This window comes from Podarcis tiliguerta, assembly GCF_965153285.1.
Source record: "Podarcis tiliguerta genome assembly, chromosome: 1".
NCBI classification, from domain to species: Eukaryota; Metazoa; Chordata; class Lepidosauria; order Squamata; family Lacertidae; genus Podarcis; species Podarcis tiliguerta.
In genome coordinates, this window is record NC_139534.1 from 57,809,745 (window position 1) to 57,829,480 (window position 19,736).

The window sequence follows — 19,736 nt, forward strand, 5'->3', positions numbered from 1 at the left end:
AATGGCTTATCCTAAATTCAAGAGCTTTCCAATCCAATATTTGAATCACACATTCATATAAACAAATCTGTTAGCACATTCAAATTATCAGAAGCTCTTTGCAAAAATGGCCTTGCCGAAAATAGAGCTTGGGGGCGGGGGATCCAGCCTCTGAGGTTGATTGTAATTGGAGAGAAATAAGTAGAGTTCTTCAAATTGGGGGAGCAAACTAGTCACAATTCCTAAAAGCGGAGGGTAATCCTTGGCTTACATGCTTATTGGATGGCACAACCACAAAGTTAATATTAAGCTACACACACTTGACATGTACAAAGTGGTGTTTGCATCTTCAAATGGTGATTTGAAGTTCATAAAGTAGCAGTACTAGATTTAATAGGTTCCACAATTTCAATGTTAATTCAGGGTAACACTACAAAAAACACTGTTCTAACCACCCAGAGCTTCCTTTCATCTCTTTGTCAACAATTACATAATGAAAGAAGAAACCCAGAAGCCCAGCATCTCTTTTAAACAGATAAAATCCTGTCATTCAAAGATGCTGAATAACACCCAGAAAAATGTCAGACAATTATGTGAATGATGCCCACAATACTTTTTTCCCCATTAAATGATTTCAAGGACAGAAAATACAAGTTTGGAATTTAAATACTGAGAAATCTGCAGACAGAATATTGAGAGACTGCTGAAACATGCTTTTATTTTGACTAATTATTGCCACTCAATAAGTGTTTATTCAAGTTCAAACAGCAGCTTCACTACACTTTTCATTGTTGTCATTTCTTGCTAGAATTGTAATTACACACACCTTATCTTTTCATGTTACATAAATGATACACTGCATAGTAATACATCAAATTATTTTTAGAATATCAGCTTTCAGATTGATCTTCACAGAAGCTACAGCAGAAGACACACTGACTGAACAGTCAAACTTCTAAGCTTAGTTATTAAAGTTGGCCTAATCCAAATTCTTTCACAAGTTGGTACAATGTCAGATTCAGCATAACTGTGATGAATGCTATTGCAGCTAAGGCTACTAGTGCAACACCACAAGATCTATGATGGTTTAGAAAACATTTGAAGAGTTTGTTTGGAGAAACAGCTTAAGAGGTGAAGTTTAATGGGAAGGAGCAGCTATAATGTACATCTTCATCTTCCACTCTGGTATCTAGAGCCTCTAAGCAAAAGCAAATTCACAACCTGCCATTTGATCATCATCTCCCAAGATCCTTCAGAGGGCATCCATGTGCAACTAGACTCTCTGAATGATTTTTAGTTCTTCTAACCTACTGGGTGCTAGCACAGTGGAGAGCATATTTTCCTCCAGTTCTCTGCTCTTATTGCTGTAACCTTTGGCTGCAGTGAACAGTCCTTTAGGAGGTAAACATCATTTCCAACAGCAGGGGTCAGATTTCCTATTTGTCTTTTGCATCCAGCTAAAAATAGAAAGAACATTATTTGTCTATGAAGCTTGCTTGTTCCAAAGTCCATCCATTCAACAGCTGATACTGACTAAAGTGAAAAAGCAACAACACAGAGAAGGAAATGATTCGTTTACAGTTAAATGAAAGCATATCACTGTTGAGTTGTAAGAATACAAGTACATAGGGAAATGCCATTAATTCTAACATCACAGAATCACAGAACTGTAGAGTTGGAAGGGACTCATCTAGTCCATTGTTTTGGGAGGGGGTATTCATTTGATTTGTTCTTATTTTGTATTTTTATGCTGTTTACCTCCCCAAGATCTTCGGATGAAGGGTGGTATACAAAATTAATAATAATCAAATCGTACAATCCCCTGAAATTCATGACATATGGCCATCCAACCTCTGCTTAAAAACCTCCAATGAAGGAGAGTCCACCACCTTCCGAGGAAGCCCCTTCCACTGTCAAACAGCTCTTGCAGTTAAAAAGGTCTTCCTGATGTTTACTAAGAATCTCCTTTCATGTAACTTGAAACCTTTTGTTTGGGTCCTACCCTCCAGAGCAGGAGAAAAAAACTCCCTCAACCATTCCTCATGAGGTTTGGTCTCCAGACCCTTGATCATCTTGGTCAACCTCCTCTGCACATGTTCCAGCTTGTCAATATCCTTTTTAAATTGTGGCACCCAGAACTGGACACAGTGCCCAAGTGTGGTCTGACCAAGACAGAATAGAGCAATATCATTACTCCCCTTGATCTGGACATTGTACTTCTGTTAATGCAGCCTAGAATAGCATTAGCTTTTTTGCTGCTGTATCACACTGTTGGTTCATGTTAAACTTGTGGTCTACCAGGACCTCTAGAACCTTTTCACTTGTACTACTGGCATGCCAGATACCCATCTTGTACAGGTCATATTATGTCAAGACGGGATCAACTGCTCTTTTCAGAACTACTGCAATGTTTGTACTCGTGAGAGATTCTGCAAGTGAAATGGGGAGAGAAAATAAAACCTTTTCAACTCAAACTTTCATACCTTTTCTTTTTCCTTCTTCATTAATTCTTGCAACTCCTCCTTCCAGCCCAACAGTTCCACTACTTTTTCCACTCCAATGATGACGTCTCCCAGTTCAGCCACATCACTGTGCTGTGGCTGATGAGCGAATGGTCCCACCAATTCCCGATTGATCAGCACACGTGGAACAGAGCTACGAATTGCATAAACTAGACTGGCAAATGGCTCCACCTAAAAGCCAAACACCAAAAGGAAAAGGCTGCATATTCTGCTCCAAAGTGAAAGTCACAGCTCAAAAGAAATTCATAACACCTTGAGATCTATTGATCTATCGAACAACTGTAATAATGCACCCCAATACTGGTTAATGAAGAGTGCTATATGGTAGTGTAAATGAGAACCTGCTAACAAAAAGGAAATATGTTACCTATTGTACAGTGGTTCTGCTAAATGCCCACTTGAAGCAATTCAAACTTTATTTCAGGTTATCCTTTCAACAAGTCAGGTAGGTAGGTTAGCAATATTATTCCTAAGTGAAAGAGTATAGCTGAGGCTTGTAAGAAAACGACTTGCTCACAGCCATCCAGTGAGTTTGTATCTAATCTAATATTTGAACCAAAGCCTTCCTATTTCAGGGTGCATACCCTTGGCCATGGGTAGGCAAACCAAGACCTGGGGGCCGGATTCAGCACAATTGCCTTCTAAATCCGGCCCGCAGGCGGTCAGGGAATCAGCATGTTTTTACATAAGTAGAATGTGCACTTTTATTTAAAATGCATCTCTGGGTTATTTGTGGGGCCTGCCTGGTGTTTTTACATGAGTAGAATGTGTGCTTTTATTTAAAATGCATCTCTGGGTTATTTGTGAGGCATAGGAATTTGTTCATTTCTCCCCCCCCCCAAAAAAAACCACACAGTCCAACCCCCCCCACAAGGTCTGAGGGACAGTGGACTGGCCCCCTGCTGAAAGAGTTTGCTGACCCCTGCCCTTGGCCATACACTGTACCAGCTATTCACCCTCAATTAATGCAGAGCATTTGAACAGCAGCTAAGGAAATCTACATGCTTCTTATTTAGGAAATGATATGTACTGATTCGTCATTGATCCCTACAGTACATGTGATTGAGTCCATATTGCTCTCCCTTTCCCCTGCTAACACAGTTGCTGATGGGGCAATGCGCATGTTAAGATTTCTATTGTGTGTGCTGGGATAATGTCAGAGAGGAAAAACTGCTTGCATTTCCAATATTCCTGACTTTGTACACAACAATATTTAGTTAAGACTGTCTTGTCATATGTCTATGCTTAAGGCACATTTACTTCTGCTCTGCCACTGAGAGATGATAACACTGATTCTGCCTCTCCCTACATCACTAGATACACAAAATCATTTCTTCAATTTTGGCAATCTATGCTTCCCGAGCTATTTATAAATCCTTCTTACACATTTCCCAAGATGCACTTGACTTTGTTGATCCCTGAATTGCCACCCTCGCTTTCCCTTTGGATCCGCATTGCTTTCCAGAGTCCCCGAACCACTCTGTCTCAATACCCCAGCTTTCATTCTCTTCCCATGTTCATGATAGCGCAGACCTCAAGGGAGGTTCCAATGACAAAGAGCAGGTCTGCCATTGGAAAATCTGTCACGTGCAAGAAGAACCGATGAGGGAGCTCCTCTCCAAAAAAAACAATGTCAGGTTTGACCATTCCAGTACACACAGGGCACTTGGGGATCTTGTCAGCCATCACATCCTCCTATGATAACACAGAAAGCAGGATATGAGTCCACAAGCAGGCAGTATAAGCCACACATTATATCACTTGAAATTACAAGGGACACTTTCCATTGGTACTATTGACTGAACATCCCAAGCATTAATGAAAGTAAAAGCAAACCTGTGAACCCCGCAAAACAGGATTCTTGGTGCCTAAGCCAAACATAACCAGCACCCTCTGGAGTACGCTTGATATTCCTGGAGTGGTGTATCTGCTGTGCTGTCACTTACCCTGAAGTCTTCACCAGGGTATGACCTTCGACAGACAGTGCATGTAGCAGAAGCAAATGTACCATGAGCCTCAACTAGCTTATCTGGAGGAATCCCAGCAACTAGAACACAAAACTCAGAGTTAAGGTCAATTCGGCCCAAACGTTCCATCAATGCAAAGGAAGTGGGGAATACTCTCCCTGCCATCCAAAGGTTTGCTGCAGTATCTCTAACATTAGCCTAGATTTTTATTTCTTAGATCCAAATTGAGGGGATGGGGAGACGTACCTCTCTCCAGCCCATCAATGTTCTGTGTGTACAGACGCAGAAGGAGCCCTTTGTCAAGTAGAAGTCGGAGAAAGTAATGAGCATAGTTGGGCCTGTAATTGCCAGGGTATAACTCCTTGGCCAATGTAAAGAAAGGCTTAGGATTGTGGAAAAAGTAGTTAAGCTCAAATATGGCTTCTGGATAAGGAATATTATACTGCTGGAGATTACTGTAGAGGCCACTCCCAGGGGACCTGTGGAGACAAGAGGGGAAGAAAACTACAGAACATGCCAGGAAACCAAGCCATTGCAAAGGTTTTTCATGTGCTGGTATACCCCTATTAGAAATAAATTCACATGAGAAAACACAGTTGAGGAATATTTTATCACAAGTTTGTCAAGAAGTCATACCACCAAAGTGGGCTATCAGTTGATATGTGAACAGCTTATGGTGAACAGGAAGGAGAATTCAGCAGTGGAGGACTCTCTCAAGAAGCAATGGCGCTTTTAAGATGGGAGGAGACCCCGTGACAATGATACCAGAAAATGAGAAGGAAGGTAGCTGATAGCATGCCTGGTAAGAGAACTTCAAACAGGATAAGGGTGTTTTAATTTGATATAGTAGCATGTTGTTTCACTCTTTATCAGCATAGCAGGATCAAACAAGCAAATGAGAACTTCAGCAAAATGTGACACTTCCCTGAGACCAAAGATCTTTACATAAATACTCAGATTAAACATGCCTTCCTTTCAGAAATGTGCTGAAAGTTCAAAGCAGAAGATGATTGTGCAGGACATTGGCTAGCACTGCATAAAGCCACCTAAAACATCCCTCTCTAATCCCCAATAGCAGTTTTTCACCTTACTGCCTTATTTTTTAAAAAGAAATCTGTTAAAAGTTTCTTTTTTTAAAAAAAAGGGCAATGGCTGAATGGTTATAGGCATAAGTGTTCACAAAATGCTTTCAAAAATTAAATAAAGGCAGCTGACAATCCACATGAAGGAGGGGGAGGTGCGTGACTGGTAAAATAGCATTCTGTTCACAAATGCGTGTCTGTCATTTCATGCACAACACCTGGTGTATTTGCTCTGGATTCTGTTGCTATTTGTTTTTGAACATAGGTTGCAATCCATAAAAGGGGAAATTCTGGATGCAAGAAAATCAAATTAAATAGTTAAAGGACCTATTGTGGCATCCTCCATGTAGCATAAAACTTATTTGGCATTAAGGGACTATACCGTTAACGGACCTTGTTTGGTGCGATGTTGGGATAGGGAAAAAAGTTACACCAACAGTTCCAGCCTCTTCATTCAATTCCAAAAAAAGAGCCTGGTTCACTCTTACTGCCTGTGCCCTATTCTTGAAGCTGCTCCATCTATGACTGGGCAGTGTGGTGGCTGCTGAAGAGTTTCCACAAGGTGGGGACTTTACAGAGTAGGGAAAATGTCTGTACAGTCAAGAGAGCAAGCAGTTTGAGTGTTACCTGAAATCGGGGATACCACTAGGAGTGCTGAGCCCTGCTCCAGTCATCACCACAACTCTCTTGCATTCTTTCTTCTGAATTAGTTCTGTCACATCCTTCAGGGTGAGCTGCTCCTTTTGACCATCATTTCTTCCTCTGCCACCTCCAAAGAATACCATTAGAGCAGTGGATAATGAAAAGGGCCTGCCAGCAACATATGCAACGGGTTACAAAGAAACACATTCAAATGCCATTCACCAGAATGAGATTACTGGGAGAAAACTCAGTTTGTATTAGCAGTGAATTGGCATTGTTTTTAACAATGTGGCTTTACTCATCCTGTGTCTGGTGTCATATGACTTAAAGTGCGCTCTCAACACTTCCTTTGCTTGAATTCTAAAATAACTGAAGCCACAGCTGCAAAGGAAGAACCAGGAGCGCACTTTAAGTCAAGGAGATTCTTATATTCTTATGGGATAAGGTACAGAAACACAAATAAATGCAAGCGTCTCAAGCACGTTTTGTGAAGGAAGGTGGAAGAATTCAAAGTCAAAATGAGCAGGGGAAAGGATATCATACCTCACTCCATAGGTACTTGCAATCTTTTCTATTCTGCTTTCTGGAGTTCTTTGAAAGAAAAGATTTCCATTTGGAAAGACGAAGGTGGGTTTCAATGAAGTTAGGAGGAGTTTTCTGCAGGCCATAGAACCAGAAAAATTCCCATAATAATGTTGCTGGGAACATATCCAGCAATTCCTCCATCCTATAAAACATAACAACCATTTTCAAATGCAGGGCTTGTAATAGTTGGTTATATGAAATTTCACTGAGGAACAGAAAACCCATTTAACAGTGCAATCCCAACGATGTCTACTAAGAAGTCCTATTAAATTTCATGAGGCTTACTCACAAGTGAAGTGGGAGCAATAGAATTAACCCTAATTTAGTTAATTAAACATTTATTTTGAGGTAAGGAACCTTCATTCATAATCCAGGTGTGGCCCACAGGATCTCCCCTTTAGCTTACCAGTCTTTTCCCAGATCCAGAGCCATCTACTCAGCCCCTTCTCCCCCGCCCCTGCCCCACTGCTGAGCTGTAATATTCAATCCGCAAAGTAGCCCAGGGAGAACAGATCATAATGAGGGGAGGAAAACCTCCCACTGTCCTGTGCTGCTCAGCTTACTGAAAATTACTGCTCAGTAGTGGGGAAGAGGGAACATGGCTGAGTCCTGCTGCTGAGCTGCCCATGAGCTGAGCTGAGCAGTTCTTCCTTCATGGGCAGTGTGGTGCATTTTTATTCTGCACAGTGAGAAAAGGAGTCCCTTTCACACTGTGCAGCACAAAAGTTAATTGAGCTGCTTCTGAAGGAAGAGATTACTTTCTTCCCCCATTGGCAGTTCCTGGGCTGAGCGTGGAGAAAGTAGAGTCCCATTCTCAGCATGTAGCACAGAAGCCATGCAAACAGAACGTGGTGCTCTTCAGAGGTTGTTGAACTATGACTCTGATGCTTCCTGATCATTGACCAGCCTGTCTGGTGAAGGAGGAGGAGGAGGAGGAGTTTGGATTTGATATCCCGCTTTATCACTACCTGAAGGAGTCTCAAAGCGGCTAACAGTCTCCTTTCCCTTCCTCCCCCACAACAAACACTCTGTGAGGTGAGTGGGGCTGAGAGGCTTCAAAGAAGTGTGACTGGCCCAAGGTCACCCAGCAGCTGCATGTGGAGGAGCAGGGAAGCGAACCCGGTTCACCAGATTACGAGTCCACTGCTCTTAAGCACTACACCACACTGGCTCTGAGAGGGCACCACACTGGCGGCCTGATACAGTGTGTATATGTGCACGTGTTATGTACAGTGGTACCTCGGTTTAAGAACAGTCCTGTTTACGAACGATTCGGCTTACGAACTCCACAAAACCGGAAGTAGTGTCGCGGTTTGTGAACATTACCTCGGTCTAAGAACGGAATCTGAATGGTGGAAGGGCACTGGCGGCAGGAGGCCTCATTAGGGAAAGCGCGCCTCGGTTTAAGAATGGACTTCCGGAACGGATTAAGTTCATAAACCAAGGTACCACTGTATGTAGATTTGTGAACGGGATGTGGTAGGTTTGTGAATGGGATGTGAGTGTCTATGTATGCTTTGACCCTGCCTTCTTTTGGCCTTGGCCCCAAACACTACAGGTGTATGGCCTTGACTACTCCTCCCCCCGCAAATGGAGCCCTGGAGAGTGGGAAAGGTTCCCCAGCCTTGTATTATATATGACTAGTATTTGCTGAAGAACATAAATTATTATTAAGTATCTCCTCATGCAGTTGTATAGACAAAGCAACAGGGTTTTCCTCCAAAGGAGACTCACACTTTATGCAACAAAAGGGGATAAAGGGGGATACACTGCAAAAGTCTGAGGTTACATTTTACTGCACTTCCTTCATATGGCTCCTTGGAGGATGTGAGAGTTATAAACCATTTTGCAGGCTAAAAGTGTTCTACAGACAGACAGATGTAAAAAATTACCTACTCTAAATTGGTTCATAGAGGAAACACCTTAGCTCAGTGGTAGGCAGTATGTTTTCCATGCACAATGTCCCCGGCATCTCTAGTTATCTCACATAGCAGGGCCAAGGCCTCTGTCCACTTGAGAACTTGGAGAGCAGTTGCCTGTCAGAGTACTCAGCCAATGGTCTGATGCACTGTAAGAATCCTCCCTATATTCAACTTTCCTATTTATACTAAACATGCCAGCAATCTCCCTGAGTACCTGTAAGCTTTTCCATTCCAGGTCTTAGCTCTCCTAACTCTTCCAAAATCTGATATGCCCCTTCCAGTTCATTCATATTCTTCTGTATTAGATTGTTACTTACCTATTGGTCTCTGAAAACTTTCAGCACAAAGTGCATGCCTTCCTGCAGAGACTCTGTAATATAATCTCCGGTTCATTTCCCTCCAGCCGCCTAGTCCTGCACCAGAGAAAGAAAAATCAAGAGGTTTCTATGTCTTCTATGTTCTTGCCTTTATTAATGGCTCTACTCATGCAGGTTGGCAGGAGGCTGGTATCACTCTGTATCTCGCCAGTTTCCTGTTTGGGTTGTATTTGTGGTCTGAAGGTTACAGAAGATCTGGAGTAGAGCAGTAGGGCAAAGCACCACTCTTGTTTGCTTTCAGTGATCTTGAGCCTGAAAGAACAGCTGAAAAGCTCTTTACCTTAATGTTCCTAAAAGAAGAGCCTAGATCCGCTCATGCTAAAAATCCATCTCTTACGGTCCCCACCACCCTTGCAGTAGCTTTTTGGAGATGAATTGCACCACCACTTAAGGCATTATGCTACAAAACTGCTTGTTATACACTGCTGCTCTGAACTGGCAATAGCTTTTTTCTTCGCAGTAGGTTCTGCTGGGTGTAATGTCGTTCACAGTGGCTTTTTTTATGGGGCGCCACTAGTCTCCGACTGCCGTAATTGCCCAAGAACCACAGCTCTGTGTTTCATTCATTTTAAGGCAAGGCCCACTTCAGACACACAACCCCATCCAGGATATTATTCTTTTTAGCATTTTCGAAACCAATATACAGCAATGAGCGCAACAATTTTGTTCTTTGCGTCGCAAGATGCCACTTACAGCAAAGGAAACCGCACCTCCCTCCGATTCTAAGTGGGCAGAAAGGGACGGAGGGGCCAGAAACGGGAGAGCGATGCTTCCCTGCCCAAACCTCCGTCCGATGCACCTGAGCAAAGGGAGCAAAAGGAACCTGAGGGCCTGTCCAGGTCACCTATGGCCGGCGCGGAGGGGCCCTAGCGGCTCTCCCCCAGCCCAACCGGAGGGGGGGGACAGCAGGGACCTCCCGCCTGGGAAACATGTTCTCTGCCGCCGACAGGTATAGCGAGGCGGTGGCGGCAATGTTTTATTTCACGAAGCTGCGACACTCGACGTCCTCCGCCTCCTCATGGCGCGAGGCGGTAGCGAGTGACGTCAGCATCCCCACTCCCGCGTCACGCGGGGGCGGGCCGCCATGGCAACCGGCACCCAACGACTGCAGGGGGCGCCCGAGAGAAGCTCGCCGGCTCGCTCGCGAAGCGGAGGCCGTTGCCATGGCGACCAGCGGGCCTGCCCGCCCTCCCCCGGAACTCTCGCTCCTCCTCATCCCTCCCCTCCCCAGCGCGTGGGGCGAGATCGAGAAGCAATGCTGCGCAGAGCGAGGCCAATACGGTACCCGGCGTGCTCCGCGCCGAAGGTGCCGGAAGTGAGTGTGCATTTCCGGCGGCAGGGTGGCCCGGCCTCCTGCTCCTGCTCCTGAGGGTGAACGGCTCTCTCTGTCTCCCGCTGCTTCCCCGGTCCCGGCCTCGCCATGAAGGACGTGCCGGGTTTCCTGCAGCAGAGCCAAAGCTCGGGGCCCGGCCAGGCCGCCGTGTGGCACCGCCTGGAGGAGCTCTACAACAAGAAGTGAGGCGGGGGGGGCGGCGGCGGGGGGGCCTTGCGGGAGGTGGGGAAGGGGCTCTCTGCCGTTTTCCCTGGGGCGACTCGGTGCCTTTTTCTGGAGATGATCCGCTGGGGGGTCTCCTGCTCTTGAAGGCCAACCCCCCCCCCCCAATTTAGGAAGCTGGTGCATCGGGCCTCACTCCCGAGATGTGTGGGCAGGCTGCTTGCCCTAGGAAAATGGTGGACAGGCACGCGTCGCTTGCCTTGGGCCAAGGTGGCATAAGCACAACAGGGTCGGAAGTGTGCATCACTTGGCCATCTCCATTGAGGCTCTGCGCTGGCCTGGTTGCCAAAACGTGTGTGTGTCGTGCAAGGGCTTCTATTCATATAACACGGGCTTGATTTGGGAAAATACACCGTTGAGGGTTTGCTGTGGTCTCCTGGCTACTGTACTCTTGCTCTCCCTCATTTTGCAAAATTGACAGCCTGTCCTTTGCCATTTCCATTGCCATGTGTGTATGTTTTACAGACTCTGGCACCAGCTGACCCTTCAGGTTCTGGACTTTGTGCAAGACCCCTGTTTTGCCCAAGGAGATGGACTCATCAAGGTAATCTCCCAAGTCTTACCTTAGTCATTGAGATGGTGATGGGTTGCATTATTTGTATTCTAATTCACAAGATTCTTGGAATTTCCATAAATAAGAAAAATTAAAATCAAGAGTAGTGTAAATGTATACCCCTGGCTTCTTGTGAATACAAACGTTGCCAATGATGAGGCATTTAGGGGAACTCCACTGAACACATCAGTTCCAGGGCTTTGTAGCTTATGTCCAAATTTTTTTGCTTTGTAAATTCTGTTGACTTCTGTATCACTTTTTTGGCATTTGGGATCACATTTTTATTCTTTCCAGAAGTGAAAGGGTGCATTTTGTAAATACTGTATAATGCTGGTACTCTAAATAGATGATGCAGAATGGTATGAGATGACATTGCAGTGATAAACTGCCAGATTAAATCATTGGTGGGGAACTTCTGCTCCCAGGCCTAGTTATGCCTACCAGTCCTCTGAATTTTGACCACCAGGCCATTTTTGGCACAAACAACACCGACTGTCAGTCATCTGACACCATATGACATCAGGCATGGATAATCTGTTATCTCCAGTCTAAGTGCTGTTTGTCAAGACTGGAAATAAGGGATCTCCTTTCTCCTATCTTAGTGCTAAGCACTATAGTGCTAAAATTGGAAATAAGCCCAAGTGTATCAAAAAACAGGCAGTACTGTGGATCCACAGTACTAACAGCAGATATAAGTCTGTGCCTGCTCCCATGGTTTGAAGTTTGAATACCTGGTGTCATATTATATTGGGTGATTGAGAGGTGGATAGCCCCACCCACCTGTCAGAATGGCAGGTGGATGATGTACCAGTTCTGGATCCAGCCCACCCTGTATTATAGTTTAGAAAATACTAAATGAATGAAGGGTTGCTTTAAAGGAGGACAACAAGACAGACATTTATATGAAAAACAAGAAAGATTGAAGGAACTGGATATGTTTGGTCTGGAAAAGAAGATTGAGAGGGGATATAGAAGTTGGAAGGGACCCAAAGGTCATCTAGCCCAACCCCTTGCAATGCAGAAATCTCAGATAAAACATCCGTGACAGATGGCCATCCAACCTCTGCTTACAAACCTCCAAGGAGGCAGAGTCCACCACATGATAGCACTGTTGAAATAGAGGCGCTCACATAGAAATGATCACATACTTGTTATACCTAGAGGGCAGGACTGACTGGTTTCAGTTACAGAGGGATAGATTTCAGTTCAATATTAGGATAAAATGTTTTACTGGTAAGAGCAGGGTTAGTGTTGCCAGCCTTCATGTCACATAATTTGCAGACATATTTGTAGCACAGAGTTGGCCTGCTAATTGGCCTGGTGCCAGAAGCCAGCTCTCTCCTTGGGGATCCTGCCATCTTCCATTCTGTGTACATGAGCAAGCCAGCGTACCTAAGCTAAGCCATGGCTTAGTGTAAATGCATGAGCTCTTGGAGAGAGATCACATCTGCTTTGCTCTTTCTCTGGGCCTACTGCTATTACCCATGGTTTGGCTTGGCATGTTGTCCAAACCTGGGTTTTGATGTTTCTCACTCCAGACAAGGCATGATTTGTAACAAAGGTGTTGTGGTCTAGTGCTGACCCGGGGCTTAACATTGATTGTAAGGAATTCCACGCACGCTAATCAAACTGTAGATACTGTCCTTGATGTACTAATGATCAACTTGACTTCTTAACCAAAGCACACTTGTACTGCTAAACTTACTACCTCTTTCTTTGATTTACAGCTTTATGAGAACTTTATCAGTGAGTTTGAACACAGGTAAAGATTTTAAAATACTTAAAATTTAGGGAAAACCTTACATTTTAAGATCAATATTTTAATTATAAAGTTCATTATTAAACTTAATTGCTATTAAAACTTCAGTTGTTCATGTTACCATCTCTTTATTTCAGGGTGAACCCTTTGTCCCTTGTAGAGATAATTCTTCATGTGGTGCGGCAGATGACAGGTAAAACATCTTCATTTTATCATAGCTATCTTTCAGAATGAACTGGTTCGGGGGGGGGGGGAAATCTGAGGCCAACAATAAGACCTTTAGGAAAGTAACAAAGGATTGAAGTAAGTCTTGGAGAAAGGGAATTACTCACATTTCAGTCTTTGTGGACACTAGCCATCAATACTCCTTAACTTTGCTATAAGGCCAGCAGTGATGTATTAATGTAGAATTTGAGAATCTAATCCTAGGAGTTTGACGGACTGAAGGCCTCTTTTGGTGCTGGTTTCTCCCTGGGACTGATCCAAGGAAGTATCTGGGAGCTGGCGTTTGGCTTGCGCAGTCACTCCCCCTCAGTGCAGAGAGAAATGGAATGCTCAAACAGGAGATCTCATGTTACTTTGAACACGAGCTCTCCTCTGACTTTGGGACATTAAATCAGGGGATCCTTGAAACCAGAAGTCTGAGCAAAAACTTTGTCGTTCATTGTTTCTTGGAACGAAGGGAGGAAGCATGCCTTGAAGCCCTCTACTCTTCTCCCCAAGGACAATATCATTCAGGCAGGTCCTCAATTCTAAAACTTTTGTGATAGGATCCAATAAGAGGTTATGTGAATCTTAATGTAATTGCTTTCTTGTACCTCCTTAGATCCTAATGTAGCTCTTACTTTTCTGGAAAAGACCCGAGAAAAAGTAAGTATGATATATGACAGATACTTTATATAGTACTTTGATCCACTTGCATGGAATTGTTTTCAATGCAGTTACTAGTTTTTATTCATTGCTGTAGCCTACTGATGTTTTTATCACTCGTTTTAAAGGGCTGTAGATTTAAAACTGTTGATTTGAAATAAGCAATTATAGGTTTTATGTTACAATTTCTGTGTACTATCTTTTGTCCTGAAAAGCACAATATAAATTAATAACACATCTACTGAACTGGCCAACAAGCTATGCTTCATTGCCAGTAAGAAAATGATCAAGGATAGCTATACAGTCAAATTTGGAAAAACTGCTAACTACTTATGCTCTCTTTGGCAGACACTAGTTTCATTGCTATTTGAAACAATAGCTGTTTTATTACTTTCATTTTGTATTGTGGCTGCAGGTGAAAAGCAGTGATGAAGCCGTGATTCTATGTAAAACTGCCATTGGAGCTCTGAAATTAAACATTGGTGATCTACAAGTCACAAAGGTGAGACAAAATACATATTTTCTTGTTCATAATAACAAAACCTTTTTTGAATTTGCTGTATTGGACGCCTCTTGCATTTTTGTGCAGCCCTTAGCTTTTAGTACGTATCTGCTAACATAGGAGAGGGCAGACTTCAGGCCTTTATAGGTACTCTGAAAAGCCATTAGCTGGAGGCAGGTGCAAAAGACATAAACTTAGAATTGAAGGACATTTTGTGTTTGAGCAGGTGCTGATCAGCATGATTTGTTTTGGGTACCAGAACTGAGCTGAGTTTGGTCTCTTTCCATGCAAACATCCATTCCTGATTACCCCCAAGCATTCTTCATTGTCACAGGGGGAGAGGCATTTTGTTGCCATTGTTAAACAATTGAGAGTCAGAAATCTTTGCCATTGTACTGGACATCAGGCAAGGATCTACCAATATTGTGGACCTACTTCTCCCCAGGATATGTGGAGAAGACTAAATTCTATCTGCTTCTTGTGTTCCACTTTGTGTTACCGGAAATGCAATACAGTGGTACCTCTAGTTACAAACTTACTTCATTCCGGAGGTCCATTCTTAACCTGAAACTCTTCTTAACTGGAGGCGTTCTTTACCTAATGGGGCTTCTTGCTGCCGCTGCGCCGCTGGCACACAATTTCCGTTCTCATCCTGGGTTCTCAACTCGAGGTAACTCTTCCAGGTTAGCGAAGTTTGTAACCTGAGGCTTTTGTAACTTGAGGTACCACTGTACAATACAATTTAAATAATCAAAAGTGTTGGTATTTCTGATAAGATACTGTATTGAGGGTTTTTTTCAAATAAGATGCTGAGTATGCTTTTGTGTGTATGTATATAAAATACATGTGGATTTTAAGGATTGGTATCACCTTTTTTCCCTTTAGGAGACCATTGAGGATGTTGAAGAGATGCTGAATAATCTTCCTGGTGTGACATCTGTTCACAGCCGTTTCTATGATCTCTCCAGCAAGTATTACCAGACAATTGGGAATCATGCCTCTTATTATAAGGATGCATTAAGGTTCCTGGGCTGTATAGATGTCAAAGATCTCCCAGGTAATGCTCTTTTCTTCCCATATTGAACAAAATGCATTTGTTTGTGCTGTGGAGACCTGTATCAAATGGATTTAATTTACTGTGCAGAGAGGGGAAAAAGAAATTATCCTCAAGATTATTGTTGCTGGAACCTGGAGTTTCAGGAAAATAGGCCTAAGACAAATAATTTATTGTACCTTTGTGTATAGAATGCTCACATTTTTGTTGAATGTAGGAGAATATATGAACGTGTGTGTGTGTGTACACTAAAATGGGGTGTGGTCTCTCAGACTGTTGCTTGACCCAGATCATTCTTCTTTTCAGTGGCAGACCAGCAGGAGAGAGCCTTTACTTTAGGGTTAGCAGGACTCCTTGGGGGAGGAGTCTATAACTTTGGGGAACTGGTAAGTAGAACTTCATTGGTGAAAATGTTCAGGAACCAGAAGCTAGCTACTATATCTCAATGTCCTGCTTTATTTCTATCCTCAGCTTATGCACCCAGTCCTGGAGTCTTTGAGGAACACTGACAGGCAATGGTTGATTGACACGCTTTATGCCTTCAATAGTGGCAATGTGGAAAAATTCCAGGCTTTGAAGTCAGCATGGGGGCAGCAGGTAGGTGGCTGGTTTGACTGATTGAATAAGTACTTCCTCTTTGACTAGCTACTGGAAAGTAAAGCTTATGCACTTCTGAAAACAGCTGGTATAGATTCAGAGTCTTCAAAAAAAAACCTTGGGGCAACAGGACAGAGTTCCCCCATTAACTGTTTTAGAGTACTTAAGCCTTGGGACATGGGCCAGTTCAGGAAGGATCTGCTGCAGAGAAGTTCTAAATAACTCCAAAGCATCCCACTTCAATTTAAAATCCATGCTCTGAAACAGATGCATTGCCTGATGTCTTGAACTGTGTAGTAGCATTCATTTTCTCACTCCCATAGAGGGGATGTTGGTTTAATCAATCTTAATGGTTGCATTTAGAAATTAAACACTTCTATTGAATAATTTACAATGGTAGGTCTAAGGCTGTGGTTTCATGACACAGAAGACGCGTGAAATGATGAGCGCTTTCTGTGTGTTGCATGCATCTTGTTAAATAAGAGAAAACACAATAAGGTTTTTGGAGTAACTAAAGTTCTCATCTGTTATGTCTTACAGCCAGACTTGGCTGCAAATGAAGCTCTTCTTCTACAGAAGATCCAGCTGCTGTGCCTCATGGAGGTAAGTCTAGCAATTCTAAATTATATAATCTGGTCCTTCCCTGTAGTGGTTCCCACTTGGGGCAGAACTTTTTATTTGTATTGAAATGTAACATACAGTATATTGCTATTGAAGATCTAGTCCACCTTTCAAATAATGTTTGCACAGAGGCAAACAAAGCTGGGGAAATCAAGCTTTCTGATCACTATTGTTGGGAACTTCTTTTTTCACGTAAGCCCAGGTTGGTTTTAACTTTACTTTTACTTGACTGCAGATGACCTTCACCCGACCAGCTAACCACAGGCAACTCACTTTTGAAGAGATTGCTAAAAGTGCCAAAGTCACTGTAAATGAGGTGAGTTGCATTTGCAGTTCTGTAGGAGGGAAACAAATGTTCAGGGACTCTGTGTCATTCCATTTTCATTTCAGATAATCCCTGTTAAAATCGATGCAATTAAATTTCCAGATAGGCATTTACAGCAGCCATGATCTTGGCCATTTCCCCTTTCTCTGTTTGTTAAATCCCTCTTTTTGAGTTGTAGCAAGTACTCAGACTGGTAAGTTGCAGTGATTTTTATGGAAACAACTGGATGTGTTTCTCTAAAGCCAGTAAGGGACTCTTGGTTTTCTTTTCCTGCAGGTGGAGCTGCTAGTGATGAAAGCCCTGTCAGTGGGTTTGGTGAAAGGCAGTATTGATGAAGTGGATAAGAGAGTTCACATGACATGGGTCCAACCACGGGTGCTGGATTTACAACAGGTAATCACTCTTGCTGAAATCTCAGTGCAACACTCTCCTTTTAAAGCTTGGCATGGAATCTTAGTAAAAAACAGCTTTCTGGGGAGAAAGGGTGTGGTTTCTTTGATTAAAGTCTTCCTTTACTTCATGTCTTCCTTTACTTCAGTGCAGAAACAGCTTTATACGGTCACATGTTGAATTTATGACACATTGAATACTTGACTTAATTCAGTTTTCTTCACAATGCTTACTTTGTTTCTGACACCTTTGAATCTCCCTATCAAAACGTCTTGTCATAAAGACAAACCAATAAGACACACCACTGGGAGATTGCAGTTTATCTTTTCTCTAAAACAGGATTTTAATGTAGTCTGTTGCAGGAGACATTCTGATGCAGAATGGTTAAATTTTTTATCTTTCGTGGCCCTTATTTTGTCTTTATGTATTCATTGTGCATCCGTCGAGTCCAAGTTCCTAAAGTGCTTGTGGGTTTATTTCCTAGATAAAGGGCATGAAAGACCGCCTGGAGTTCTGGTGCACAGATGTGAAGAGCATGGAGATGTTGGTGGAGCACCAAGCCCACGATATCCTGACATAGAGGACTTTGCACTGGCTGAGGGAATGTCTTGTACTGTTGCTGAAACTGGCAGTGCCCTGACCACTGACTCTGTACTGAATTCTATTAACAGGGGGGCTAGGGGAGGAGGGAAAGAACTACTTTTCTGATGCTTGTACAGAGGACTAAGTGGCCTTTGCTGTGTAACCCTTTGGTGCTTGGAGTCGGGAATTCCCTCCTACGTGCTAAGCCATTTGATTAGCATTCTCCTTGGGAGCTCCCATCCTGCTGCCACCAAAGGCAATAAGGACTCCTTCATGGTGGATTAATCGGTCTTGGTGTGAGGCTGCCGCAATGGAGGATGTTTGGGGCTTATGGGCTAAAGGGTGGAGGTCACTAGCTCCGCAGTGGGATGGCAGCAGGACTTCCATTGTGCATTTAGGGTGTAAGAAGGAAGGGCCATCTTCAGTCATTGGGCATTTCAGACAGACGTGGGGGGGAGAGCATGACCTTTCTCCCTGCCAGTCCAAAGGCAGCATAAATGAGAACAAATGCCTCTTTCCCCTAGTCTCCCTCTGTTTTGCAGTAGAGGAAACTGCTCAAACCCCATCAATGAGTTTTCCAAGAATAAAATCATAAATTTAATGGATTTGTTTTTATACTCTCCTTGGGTTTGCTCTTGTCTTTTATGAACGTTTTATCCTGAAGTGTGATGCAGTCAAATAACTGCTGGAATAAACTTCTCTGCCTTCCCTCTTGCGCAGTTCTGTTGGTATGCTTTACACTGAGTCTTGAATTGAGCAGCAGTCCTATTATAAGAAGCCAAAACCAGAGTTAGCAGCTTACTTGTGCCCTTCAGAGATCAGTGGGTTTTAAATAATAATACTACTAATCACATATCTATGGAAGGCATGATTTCGATGTTAGTATTGCTCTCAGTCTTAGAGCAGTAATGGGTGGCTCTGGACTTGATCATGAAAAGGGGCTCTGTTCTCCAATTTTTGAATACATATGAAATATCTATTTTAAAAAGCTTTTAGGTTTCCGTGACAATTTTTCAGCTTCATGTTTAAAGGTGAAATGGACATCTAATGATAAAGGCTTCTCTGGTAGGGCTTTTTGGTGACCAATTGGCATTCATCCACAATAGGGTGCTCACCAATGTTAAAGGTTATCTTGAAAAGCATCTTTTTCACTGTGACTTTCACCTTGGACATGCCGTTAGTAAACTAAATCTGCCCTTGTTTTAGTTCTGGTCAGATTCCCTTGGGGGAGGAAAATGTCCAGATTTTCTTTAAAAATTGAACATAGAGAAATGGTGGGGGAAGTAGGCTTACAGCTTAGTCTACAGTAGAAGAAGAAGAAGAGTTTGGATTTGATATCCTGCCTTTCACTCCCTTTTAAGGAGTCTCAAAGCGGCTAACATTCTCCTTTCCCCTCCTCCCCCACAACAAACACTCTGTGAGGTGAGTGGGGCTGAGAGACTTCAAAGAAGTATGACTGGCCCAAGGTCACCCAGCAGCTGCATGTGGAGGAGCGGAGACGTGAACCGGGCCCCCCAGATTATGAGACTACCGCTCTTAACCACTACACCACACTGGCTCTCAAGAGCATGAGACCCTTAATCTCAAGGTCGTGGGTTTGAGCCCCACATTGGCCAAAGATTCCTGAATTGCAGGAGGCTGGACTAGATGAAGCTGGGGGGGGGGGGGAGTCCCTTCCAACTTTACAATTCTATGATTCTAGGGAAATCATAGGACCAGATATTTTTCTCTAAATTAATGAGAACTGTGGTGATGGTGAATTGATCATTATGATTAGATTATCTACCATTCACAAGTTCCCAGGACTGGTCAGAGCAGTGTAAAATGTCTTGTAAAAAACTATTAATCACTC

At 43.3% G+C, this 19,736-nt stretch overlaps 2 protein-coding genes across 9 annotated transcripts; one reads left to right on the forward strand and one right to left on the reverse strand.

Annotated features, from left to right (window-relative positions):
* Positions 1–671: 671 nt before the first annotated feature.
* On the reverse strand, positions 672–10,111 carry SIRT3 (sirtuin 3). 8 transcript variants are annotated; one of them, XR_014505981.1, is made up of 9 exons: positions 9,770–10,111; positions 9,017–9,112; positions 6,736–6,919; positions 6,178–6,360; positions 4,715–4,947; positions 4,448–4,548; positions 3,886–4,196; positions 2,463–2,672; positions 672–1,436 (listed from the first exon to the last, which is right to left on the reverse strand). XR_014505981.1 is itself a non-coding variant. In XM_083417869.1 (9 exons), the coding sequence occupies exons 2-9, from the start codon at positions 9,090–9,092 to the stop codon at positions 1,416–1,418; spliced, it is 1,170 nt and encodes a 389-aa protein (XP_083273995.1). In that variant the 5' UTR covers positions 9,093–9,112; positions 9,770–10,111; the 3' UTR covers positions 672–1,415. The 8 variants fall into 8 exon arrangements, 6 of the variants coding, with proteins under 6 accessions (XP_083273995.1, XP_083273993.1, XP_083273997.1 ...); XM_083417869.1 differs by having other exon boundaries at positions 4,035–4,196; XM_083417867.1 differs by having other exon boundaries at positions 672–1,512; positions 4,035–4,196; positions 9,997–10,094.
* Positions 10,112–10,293: 182 nt separating this feature from the next.
* Positions 10,294–18,592, forward strand: PSMD13 (proteasome 26S subunit, non-ATPase 13). Its single transcript, XM_083417948.1, has 13 exons — positions 10,294–10,591; positions 11,097–11,175; positions 12,912–12,946; positions 13,081–13,136; positions 13,770–13,813; positions 14,229–14,315; positions 15,201–15,372; positions 15,676–15,755; positions 15,841–15,966; positions 16,507–16,569; positions 16,823–16,903; positions 17,189–17,305; positions 17,787–18,592. The coding sequence occupies exons 1-13, from the start codon at positions 10,497–10,499 to the stop codon at positions 17,880–17,882; spliced, it is 1,131 nt and encodes a 376-aa protein (XP_083274074.1). The 5' UTR covers positions 10,294–10,496; the 3' UTR covers positions 17,883–18,592.
* The last annotated feature ends 1,144 nt before the right edge of the window (positions 18,593–19,736 follow it).

Excerpts from the sequence above, each read along its gene's own strand:
- SIRT3 (XM_083417867.1), bottom strand. The coding sequence starts at position 9,092 with ATGAACCGGAGATTATATTACAGAGTCTCTGCAGGAAGGCATGCACTT. Across the intron at positions 4,549-4,714 it reads CATTGATGGGCTGGAGAGAG|TTGCTGGGATTCCTCCAGAT; the intron begins GTACGTCTCCCC and ends TTTGTGTTCTAG. Across the intron at positions 1,513-2,462 it reads TGAAGAAGGAAAAAGAAAAG|TCAGTATCAGCTGTTGAATG; the intron begins GTATGAAAGTTT and ends TTTTCACTTTAG.
- PSMD13 (XM_083417948.1), top strand. The coding sequence starts at position 10,497 with ATGAAGGACGTGCCGGGTTTCCTGCAGCAGAGCCAAAGCTCGGGGCCC. Across the intron at positions 11,176-12,911 it reads AAGGAGATGGACTCATCAAG|CTTTATGAGAACTTTATCAG; the intron begins GTAATCTCCCAA and ends TTTGATTTACAG. Across the intron at positions 14,316-15,200 it reads GTGATCTACAAGTCACAAAG|GAGACCATTGAGGATGTTGA; the intron begins GTGAGACAAAAT and ends TTTTCCCTTTAG.